General features: G+C 39.8%; 4 protein-coding genes and 2 pseudogenes across 15 annotated transcripts in view; all 6 read left to right on the top strand.

The window, feature by feature from the left end:
* The window catches only part of LOC120724174 (protocadherin gamma-A11-like), a 125,339-nt gene that overhangs the window by 60,250 nt on the left and 53,666 nt on the right, over positions 1-11,423 (top strand). The window lies entirely within an intron of this gene.
* The window catches only part of LOC120724149 (protocadherin gamma-C5-like), a 301,683-nt gene that overhangs the window by 57,257 nt on the left and 233,003 nt on the right, over positions 1-11,423 (top strand). The gene's annotated exons all lie outside the window — the stretch shown is intronic.
* LOC120724173 (protocadherin gamma-A11-like) overlaps positions 1-11,423 on the top strand; it is a 95,152-nt gene that overhangs the window by 30,063 nt on the left and 53,666 nt on the right.
* LOC120724171 overlaps positions 1-11,423 on the top strand; it is a 79,969-nt pseudogene that overhangs the window by 14,880 nt on the left and 53,666 nt on the right.
* Positions 1,903-5,336, top strand: LOC120724181 (protocadherin beta-15-like). The gene has a single exon (XM_040016228.1). The coding sequence runs from the start codon at positions 3,812-3,814 to the stop codon at positions 5,297-5,299; it is 1,488 nt and encodes a 495-aa protein (XP_039872162.1). The 5' UTR covers positions 1,903-3,811; the 3' UTR covers positions 5,300-5,336.
* Positions 8,033-11,423, top strand: part of LOC120724178 — a 57,057-nt pseudogene continuing 53,666 nt past the window's right edge.

The raw sequence follows: 11,423 nt of genomic DNA on the forward strand, positions 1-11,423 counted from the left end.
TTCCTTTTGTTTCTAAAATTTTAGAAAAAGAAGTGTGTTCACAGCTGCAGACTTTTTTAGAGAGTCAAAACATTTTTGAGGTATTTCAATCTGGTTTTAAAGCACTTCACAGCACAGAGACTGCACTTTTGAGAGTTTTTAATGATATCTTATTAACTGCTGACTCTGGGAAGTCTGTCTTACTTGTGCTTTTGGATCTCACAGCAGCTTTTGATACAGTAGATCACAATATTTTGATTTATCGTCTAGAACATCATGTTGGAATTAGAGGCACTGCCTTGGAGTGGTTTAAGTCATACCTCTCTGATAGAAGTTTTTCAGTCTCACTTGGTAAATTTCATTCATCTTCCGCCCCCCTCCCATGTGGTGTACCTCAAGGATCCATCCTTGGGCCCCTTCTTTTTAGTATTTATTTACTTCCCCTTGGCCATATTATTAAAAAACATAAAGTCTCATTTCATTTTTATGCAGATGATTGTCAAATTTATCTACCGATGAAACACAATGACCTTAACCCCCTCAGGCCTATTTTAGAATGTCTTAAGGATATCAGAGCATGGCTGGCTCTGAATTTTTTAAACTTTAACGAAAAGAAGACTGAAGTCATTATATTTGGGCCGAATGGACCTGGTGTCCCTCCATCTGACTTGGGTCCTCTTACATCGTGTGTCAAATCAATTGTCACCAACCTTGGAGTAAAATTTGACACAGCTCTTAAAATGGACAAACAAGTAAATACAGTGGTGAGAAAAAGCTTTTTTCAGTTGAGGCAGCTCTCTAAAGTAAAACCTTTTATTTCTTTTTGTGACTTGGAGAGAGTTTTGCACGCATTTGTGACCACTCGCCTTGATTATTGTAATGGACTTTATATTGGTATTGATCAGGCTTCACTATCACGCTTGCAAATGGTCCAGAATGCTGCTGCTCGCCTGTTGACAGGGACACGCAAACGTGAGCACATTACCCCTGTTCTTGCCTCCTTACACTGGTTGCCTGTCCATTTTAGAATTCATTTAAAAATTTTATTGCTTGCTTTTAAAGTCTTAAATGGCCTGGCTCCTTCTTACCTGTCAGACCTTTTACACCAATACACTCCACAAAGGTCTCTCAGATCATCTGACCAGTCACTCCTTGCTGTCCCCATGTCGAGACTGAAACACAGAGGAGACCGAGCTTTCGCTGTTGTGGCCCCCAAACTATGGAACAAACTGCCCCTCCATATTAGGCTGGCCCCAACACTTGAAATGTTTAAATCACTTTTAAAAACACACTTTTTTTCAAAGGCCTTCTAGGAGTGTTATCAGAGCCAGTTTGTAGTCAGTTTTTAGTCAGCTGTTGGTCATTCTTAATCTTTTTACTTTGTTAATCTTATTCATTGTATATCTTATTGTTTATTCTACTCATGTTGATTTATTTTTATCTTCTTTTTCAATTATATATTTGTTTTGTTTATTGATTTCATTGTATGCTTAAAGTATGGTTTTAACTGCTATCTCTGTTTTATTATTGGAAAGCACTTTGGTCAACTTTGTTGTTTTTAAAAGTGCTATATAAATAAAGTTGGATTGGATTGGATTGGATGCTTTGATCATCCCTGAAGAAAAAAATAGCTCCTGATCCACAAAGTATGTTAGGTGTTGTGCTAGTTTTTCATTTCTTGGTTATATATGACATGTACATACAGCAACAGCCATTTCAAAATTGTGCTATTGATTTAGTCTTATAACCTAACTCACCACGCAGTGGTCATATAATTGAACTTAGTCTATACAATCGAATATTGTAGTAGCTTCAAAATGGCTTACGAAGTCTTTTGTTTCCAGGCCACTGGCCTTAACAGTATTACAGTATACTATTGCTATTGGCTGCATAATGCTCATAGCAAATATTTAGGGGTAGTATTTTATGCCTTGCCAATTTAAAGTCTTTACATGCCAAATTTGGCTTTTGATGATTACTCAGTCATCCAGTATTCACTTCTGTAACAGCAGGTGCATAAAAGTTCTGACCTCTGGGTACAATGAGTGGGGTCAAACTTATGCCATTACCAGTGGTGTTACCTGACTTTGTGCGTCTCAGTTTTCACCCAAACTACTAATCACTGCAATGCAGATGAAGCTGAGCTGTCAGTGCATTAGTTATGCTACAAATAAAGTGCAACAATTGTATTCCTCTATATTTTTCTCTATTCTGTAACCTCTAACTGAGAGAACAAATTAAAAACAACAGATGCATAATTCCAGTATCAGCATGCCATACTTTGAGAATGCTCAGTCTTGTCTGGTGGTTGGAGAACTATAAGACAATGCAAACTGCTAAATAATATAATTTCAAATCACATGCTGAAAGTTAATCCCTGTTGGAATTCTCAATAGCAGCTTTTCCTTTTCTACTCAGTGACCAACCCTGACATTCAGACCACTGAATAGCACTGGTGCTGTTAAATAATACTTTGATGTTGTGAAACGTTTATTTTTTTTATACATATAAACTGGTAAGTTATGATGTTACACCAAAATCTTGCATAGGAAGGTTTTCATCATTAACAGCACAGGGGAAAAAAAAACAAACATACAAAATTCTTAACTCATCCCAGACCTGCAGACATTATTTTACTGTTTAATGCTTGGTGTTTTTAACATTAGGTTATTACCAGACATTGAGTGAGACAATCTGTGTTTACTAAGAAAAGAAGATACTTTAGTTATTACAAGATCTAATCTCTCTTGGTAATTTAAGATTTACAAAAAATAAGGATGTATTTCTCTAACTTGTTGGTCTTTTATTTTTTGAATACACATGGCAACAGCTTTGGTTCATTCCTACCTGCTTGAAATTAGAAGTGGATTTAAGAGTTAATACCCTCCTAAATCATGCACTTTATGCGAGATATTTGTTTCTCTAAGTTTTACCTTATTCGGATGGTGATAGTGGAAAGTCATTGTTCTTTTTGCAGATATTTTAGGTTGTTTGTTAAAGAAACTCAATGAAACAAGTTATATGGAATATCCTTGAGCTACTAAATTTGATTCTGCTGTATATTATCCAAGGGTATTGCTTATAATATTTGTTTTTGGCATTTGTGAATCAAATGTCTTATTTTTCTATATGCAAAAAATGATGGAAAAAAAGAAAAGAAAAATGCAGCATTGATTGAATAAGTAAAGCAGTTTACATTATGACAATATTTGTGGTTCCCTTTTATTGATTTCTCAGGAACTTATTTTATGTCTGATGTAGAAATGAATACTAGAGGTCTTCCTTGAAGTGTGCTTGAGAGATGGTCGATAATGAAAATAGTATATTGCCACTATCCCTTAAGATCATTCATTTTGGCTCATGTGCACACAAGTTGCTTTCTATAGATTTAGTACTTTTACTTGTCTTTTGCAGGATTACACATGGATTTGTTTTAAATATGGTTTATTATTTCATTGAAAAGCGCACCACAGGAGGGAAAAAAAAGAAAAAAGAAATCAGTATGAATGACCAAATAACACCGAAGTCCCTAGAGTGTCAATAATTTTATTGATTAATAAGGGCGTTATAACTCGAAGCTGGCCTCTTGTTTGGGTTTGCGGTGCTATAATTTAACGAAACTCTTGGTGTCACTGTGCACCAACAAAGACAGGAGGTATCTATTCTTCATCCATTCTTTTCTGCCATTGCGAAGGCTTATTTTGGTGTAGCGTGTCTAGGTTAAGGACGTTACAAAAGGCAAACGCTGGGATTATTTAGAATATTTAAAAAGAGCACTATTTTTGATCACTTCCAAGGAATTTTCCAGGAAAGGATTAAACCTTGATCGATCATGGGAAGTGCAGTATACGGAAGATTGGCTATGAATTGCTATTGTGTGGTTTTCCTTTTCGTGGCCTTGCATTTCGCCCATGGAGACGTGAGCTACACTATCGCAGAGGAAATGAAAGTCGGATTTGTGATAGGGAATATCGCCAAAGATCTGGGTCTTGGGATTGCGACTCTTTCCTCGCGTAAAGTCCGAATTGACACAGACAGGGACGATAAAAGGTATTGTGACATTAATCTGAGCACCGGAGATTTGACTGTCAGTGACAGGATCGACAGGGAAAGTCTTTGTGGTAAAAAAGCCAGCTGTGTTTTAAAAGAGGAGCTTGTGCTGGAAAACCCTTTAGAGCTTCATCGCATCAGTATTCATGTGCAAGATATAAATGATAACGCGCCAGAGTTTAGTGAGGATCTGATTTCATTTGAAATAAGAGAATCGGCAGACAAAGGAGCGAGATTTTTACTTACGGAAGCCCGCGATGCCGACATAGGCACAAATGCTGTCCAACGTTACAATTTACAAAACAATGAGCATTTCACCATTAATGTAAATACAGATGTTAGTGGGAGGAAACATTCCGAATTGGTTTTGTTAAAAGAACTAGACCGAGAAAAAGAGAAAGGGCTGAAATTAGTGCTTACAGCTGTAGATGGTGGATCTCCTCAGAGATCAGGTACTGCGATTATTCACATCACTGTGCTGGATGCTAATGATAACGCCCCAGTGTTCAGCAAGGCCGTTTATGAAGCCAGTGTGCCTGAAAACTCTCTTTTAGATACCGTAGTGGTTACAGTGAGCGCAACCGATGCAGACACTGGCCCAAATGGTGATATTACATATAACTTCGATCATGTCTCTGATGAACATGTATCTTTGTTTTCACTTAATCATAAGACAGGAGAGGTAAAAGTTATCGGGTCACTTGATTATGAAACGGAGAGTTCAATAGAGCTGCGAGTAAGAGCAAAGGACGGACCGGGTCTTACCTCTTATTGTACAGTAGTTATAGATATAACTGATGTCAATGACAACCCACCAGCCATCAATTTGAAATCATTAACTAACCCTATACACGAGAACGTGCCACCTGGTACAGAAGTGGGCATCATTAACGTGCAGGACAGAGATTCTGAGAATAACCGACAGGTCCGCTGCTCCATCCAACAGGGTGTCCCCTTTAAGTTGGTTCCGTCTATTAAAAACTATTATTCTCTGGTGACCACAGGGCAACTGGACCGCGAACTAGTATCTGATTACAACATTACAATCACTGCCACTGACGAGGGCTCTCCACCTCTGTCCTCTTCTAAAAGTGTTCAGTTATCTGTAGCTGACATCAACGACAACCCACCTGTGTTTGAGGAACAGTCGTACAGCGCATATGTGAGTGAGAATAACAAACCTGGCTCCACTTTATGTTCCGTTAGTGCTCGAGACCCCGACTGGAGACAGAACGGTACAGTGGTTTATTCTCTGTTAGCTGTGAGGTGAACGGTGCCCCGGTGTCCTCGTATCTGTCTGTGAACGGAGACACGGGTGTGATCCACGCTGTGAGGTCGTTTGATTATTAACAGTTTCAGGAGTTTTAAAGTCCATGTGATGGCCAGAGACAACGGTTCTCCTCCTCTCAGCAGCAACGTGACCGTGCGTGTGTTCATCTCAGATGTGAATGACAACTCTCCTCAGATCCTTGTACCCCTCCCCGGAGGGCAACTCCTTCATGACCGAGCTGGTCCCCAAAGCTGCACACGGAGGCTCTGGTGTCCAAAGTGATCGCGGTGGACGCAGACTCCGGACAGAACGCCTGGTTGTCCTATCATATAGTCAAATCCACTGATCCGGGACTTTTTACTATTGGTGTCCACAGCGGAGAGATCAGGACACAGCGGGACATTTCTGAATCTGACAGCATGAAAACAGAACCTTGTAGTGGCAGTGAAAGATAACGGACAGCCCTCTCTGTCTGCCACCTGTTCCATGTATTTACTTATTTCTGATAATTTGGCTGAAGGTGACCAGAACTGAAGGATCTGTCTTATAATGAGAACAATTCCAAACTGACCTCTTATCTGATCATCGCGCTGGTGTCTGTGTCCACGTTTTTTTCTGACTTTCATCATCATCATCCTGGGTTGAGGTTTTGTCGCAGGAGAAAGCCCAGACTGTTGTTTGATGGAGCAGTTGCCATCCCAGCGGTTATCTTCCCTCCTAATTACGCAGATGTTGATGGCACAGGGACTTACGGAGCAGCACTTACACTATGATGCGTACCTGACCACGGTTCAAGAACCAGTGACTTTAAGTTTGTGACATCATACAATGACAACACGCTGCCTGCTGACCAGACTCTGAAGAAAAGTCCATCAGACTTTGCTGATGCTTTTGGAGATTGTGGTGGTTCTCCTGAGGTAAGGGTGTCAAATGTTCGATACATTATTTTAACAGATAAAACGTTCACTCTTTCCTCCAGTCAATCTTTTTTCGCTTTTTCTAAAATCCCGTTATAGTATTTACACTTTGCCTGTTGCCTCTGACATTATTTTTACTGCTACTTTTGAAGGGAAAGTTTCTTGATGTTGTTGAAATCATTTCCCCCTGGTTTTGTTTTAGTGGGTTGCTGTCTTTACGGTCCTCTACATCAACGAAAAGTTTACATTTTGACATAGGGGAAAATTAGTATGTCTTACAAAAGTAAGTATTAGTTTTACAACAAAAACAAGTAGTGATAGCACTATTTGTGTTTAGACACGCGCCCCCCGTTGTTTCAGCTTTTCTGTTTCTTTTGTCATTGTATCTTACGCAGATATTCCCATGATCTAATTTAAAAGTGCAGTCGCTCACATGTTTATCTACAGTTTGCTTCCTATGTACAATGCTCTTCAGATTCGAGTCTTCGTGTGTAACATATTCTCAAAGTTTCTTTTGAACTTGTTTTCTTGTGTTTAAACCTACATATATATGAGCTAAATAATATGTCACCCATATTTTAGCAAACCATTTGTGACCCTTGGTAGGTACCCATTTCAATAGGGATTAGCCGTAGGCATACAGTCAGTTTACAGGGTTTTTAATGCTAATACAAAATAAAAATCTTTCTAAACATGTAACAGTAGAACCCAAAACAATTAAAAGCTCTACTTTATTAAATACATTTAAAAATATAAAATTGTACGATTGTAAGTGGAAGACAGGATAAGCGCTGCGTGGAATCTATTAAAAACTAGTCACTCTTACAATGAAAGACAAACAAATAAACAAAATAAACAAAACAACCACAACCGTCAAAATAGTCCTCAGCGCTTTGCTGTCAAGTTAAACCAGTTTTAAAAACAAATTATCTGTAATTTGTAACAGGACATCACTTGCACAGAAAAATCTACCTCAGAAGGAATATCCCCCCACTTCTCTTCATGTATGTGTTTCAGTTACCTGTCCTCCAGGTTAGGGTCGCACCCTAATAAGTATCGGCAAGCGGAGGCGGAGTCCGCTAAAGGTTCTCCATAGGAATAAAACAGTGTTTTCCTCCTAAAGCGGTAAATAACTTTAACCCTCTACCAAACTACCAAAACTCAAGCGGAACATTTTCTGTGACCTACCACTCATATACAAGGCTATGGGACCCACATCTAGCCTTCACTGAAAAGTTAAAAAAGAGAAACAACACGGCTTAGACCAGGGAGTCACACAGCTCCAGGTTCACACAAGAGATCGACTAATTACCTGCACCTGCCCCAGCCCCGCCTTCCAGGGTCGGTTCCCAGATTCAGGTCACACCTCTCACACCTTTGTCAAGTTGCTTTCACGAATAGTGGAAGTGCAGGTCTTTGTTTAACTTTCTCCTCTTTCTTTTCTTTTCTTTTTTCAAATGTTGCAATTATTGACTTACATGTTCACATTTTTATTGGAACTGATCACAGAGGTAAAGTTCTTGAATATTATAAAACGTTGTGGCCGTTAAAATCTTCTTGCTTTTCCTTCTCGAGTCTCTGTTCTGATACAGAAATGTCAATTGAGATTAATGTTTAATTTAAATATTTCGAAAATTACTCTAGCATTTTAGTAGCTTAAAAAACAAATAAAAATAAAACTATTTCTGTAGTTTGAAGCATTTTTAACGCTTTTCCGTCTACAAACATTTAATTGTTTTTCAAAAGTTATCATGTAAATCGTGGCCACACATTTTCGGTGAACACAGATATTTAAACTTTAATTTGTATCACATTTTGTATACAATAATGATCTAAACGTTCGCAGATATGAGTTTCCATCGGCAGCATTGCTCAGTATACAGCGACCTTTCGGATTAATGCAATTTTTATTTATTTTTTTTATCTGTCTGCACACTTCAATATACACTTTTACTTTTAAATTAAGGTTCAACTTTCGTCCATAAACGCTTCCATGCGCCTTGTACAGGGCTGCTGCTCAATGCAATTTTTAAATTAGACTCACGATGTCGCTGTCCACCTTGCCTATCTTAAAATCCACACCTATTTGTCGAGGCAAAATGTGTTTTAATGTGCTGCAGTTGGTCATCGAAGGACACGCAGACGTGGTTTTAGATTGTGCTGATTTTGGCTTAAATAATATTTGTGTGTTTGTTGTATTCCTGCGCATTACAGAGGAAAGATATACATGTCATGATGGTTAACGCGACATTTGGAATACACGCCCTTGTCGTTGCTTTACTCTTCTTTTGTTTGTATTTTGTCAGCGGGGATATAAGCTACTCTTTTACAGAGGAAATGCGACACGGGACTGTGATCGGAAATATCGCCAAAGACCTCGGCATCGACGCAAATACACTATCTCTTCGAAAGGCTCGTATTGATACTGAAGGAAGCGACAAACGATTCTGTGAAATAAACCTCCGTAACGGAGATCTGATTGTTGCCGAAAGGATTGACAGAGAGGGCCTGTGTGGAGACAAAGCATCCTGCGTTTTAAAACAAGAACTCATGTTGGAAAATCCATTAGAACTGCAGCGAATCAGCCTACATGTCCAGGATATAAATGACAACTCCCCACAGTTTGATAAGAATTCGATCCATATAGATATTAGAGAATCTGCGTCAAAAGGTGCTCGTTTTCCAATAGAAGAAGCGCACGATGCGACATAGGTAAAAATTCAGTTCAATTACAACCTACAGACGAATGAAAATTTTTCCTTGGAGTTGGAACCAATTCTGTGGAACTTGTCCTTAACAAAGAGCTCGATCGTGAAACATTACAAGAAATTAATCTACTTCTGACCGCTTTAGATGGTGGTTCCCCTCAAAGATCAGGTACCGTGGTCATTCACATTACTGTTTTGGACGCTAATGATAACGTGCCAGTGTTTAGCCAGGCCGTTTATAAAGCCAGTCTGTCAGAAAACTCTCCCATGGGTACTGTTGTGCTGACAGTAAAAGCAATTGATGCAGATGATGGACTAAATGGAGAAGTTACATATGATTTTGGACACGTTTCAGAAGACGTTAAGTCAATATTTGCCATAGATTATAAAACAGGGGATATAAAATTGTCCGCCACAGTTGATTATGAAACAGTGAGATCGTTTGAGCTTCGCATAACTGCGAAAGATGGTTTAGGATTAACTTCCTATGCTAAAGTCATAATAGATGTTACTGATGTGAATGACAACCCACCTGTAATATATCTAAAGTCACTGTCGAACCCCATACCCGAACACTTGTCACCTGGTACAGAGGTGGGCATCATTAACGTGCAGGACAGAGATTCGGAGAATAACCGACAGGTCCGCTGCTCCATCCAGCAGGGTGTCCCCTTTAAGTTGGTTCCTTCTATTAAAAACTATTATTCTCTGGTGACCACAGGGCAACTAGACCGCGAATTAGTTTCCAATTACAACATTACAATCACTGCCACTGACGAGGGCTCTCCACCTCTGTCCTCTTCTAAAAGTGTTCAGTTATCTGTAGCTGACATCAACGACAACCCGCCTGTGTTTGATGAGCAGTCGTACAGCGCATATGTGAGTGAGAATAACAAACCTGGCTCCACTTTATGTTCCGTTAGTGCTCGAGACCCCGACTGGAGACAGAACGGTACAGTGGTTTATTCTCTGTTAGCTGGTGAGGTGAACGGTGCCCCGGTGTCCTCCTATCTGTCTGTGAACGGAGACACGGGTGTGATCCATGCTGTGAGGTCGTTTGATTATGAACAGTTCAAGAGCTTCAAAGTCCATGTGATGGCCAGAGACAACGGTTCTCCTCCTCTCAGCAGCAACGTGACCGTGAGTGTGTTCATCTCAGATGTGAATGACAACTCTCCTCAGATCCTGTACCCCTCCCCAGAGAGCAACTCCTTCATGACCGAGCTGGTCCCCAAAGCTGCACACGGAGGCTCTCTGGTGTCCAAAGTGATCGCGGTGGACGCGGACTCCGGACAGAACGCCTGGCTGTCCTATCAATAGTCAAATCCACTGATCCGGGACTTTTTACAATTGGTGTCCACAGCGGAGAGATCAGGACACAGCGGGACATTTCTGAATCTGACAGCATGAAACAGAACCTTGTAGTGGCAGTGAAAGATAACGGGCAGCCCTCTCTGTCTGCCACCTGTTCCATGTATTTACTTATTTCTGATAACTTGGCGGAGGTGCCGGAACTGAAGACATCTTCTTAATGAGACAATTCAAACTGACCTCTTATCTGATCATCGCGCTGGTGTCTGTGTCCACGTTTTTTCTGACTTTCATCATCATCATCCTGGGTTTGAGGTTTTGTCGTAGGAGAAAGCCCAGGCTGTTGTTTGATGGAGCAGTTGCCATCCCCAGCGGTTATCTCCCTCCTAATTACGCAGATGTTGATGGCACAGGAACTTTACGCAGTGCTTACAATTATGACGCTTATCTAACCACAGGTTCTAGAACCAGTGACTTTAAGTTTGTGACATCATACAAACAACACGCTGCCTGCTGACCAGACTCTGAAGAAAAGTCCATCAGACTTTGCTGATGTTTTTGGAGATTCTTTGGAGACTCTGGAGGTAGGAGGACATGTTTTTGAACTAGGCTCTTGTGTTCATGTCTTCCAGCCTTACTAATTCATATCAACTTTTTTCCACCACCAAAACCATATTAAATAACCAGTTTAATGGGGTAGTATGACACCAGGCAGATTATGCTCCTGAAATTTGCTTTTTAATTCAAAATGGACAAATTAATACCCCTAAACTGAGTTTGTGTTCTCTTAAAACCAAAAGAAAAATGTTAACAGGACTATAAACGTTTCTGGGCATGCAGTTATTTTCCTATGCTGTGTGGCTTCTGGTTAGATTTTATGCATAAGAACAATTAAATTTTAGTTGAAGAGGATAGGATATGGTTTCTATAGAGATTATATTCCATCTTCGATTAAATGTTAAGCATACTTATCTAAACACTTAACTGACTTTTCAGTGTTCTCTATGAACATCACACTGCTTGTTAAGTTGTCTGTTAAAGTTACTACTGAATGTAAATTGGATTCATAATTGCTTCATATGCACCTGACACATGAGATTTGGTTGACTTTGGAGTTTGGATTTTTCATGTGTTACAACTGCAGTCTGCCAACCAGACTCTGAGGAAAAGTCCATCAGAGTTTGTAAA

This window comes from Simochromis diagramma, unplaced genomic scaffold (genome assembly GCF_900408965.1).
Source record: "Simochromis diagramma unplaced genomic scaffold, fSimDia1.1 OVJJ01000685.1, whole genome shotgun sequence".
Taxonomy (NCBI): Eukaryota; Metazoa; Chordata; class Actinopteri; order Cichliformes; family Cichlidae; genus Simochromis; species Simochromis diagramma.

Coding starts and splice junctions, on each gene's coding strand:
- LOC120724181 (XM_040016228.1), top strand. CDS start 3,812: ATGGGAAGTGCAGTATACGGAAGATTGGCTATGAATTGCTATTGTGTG.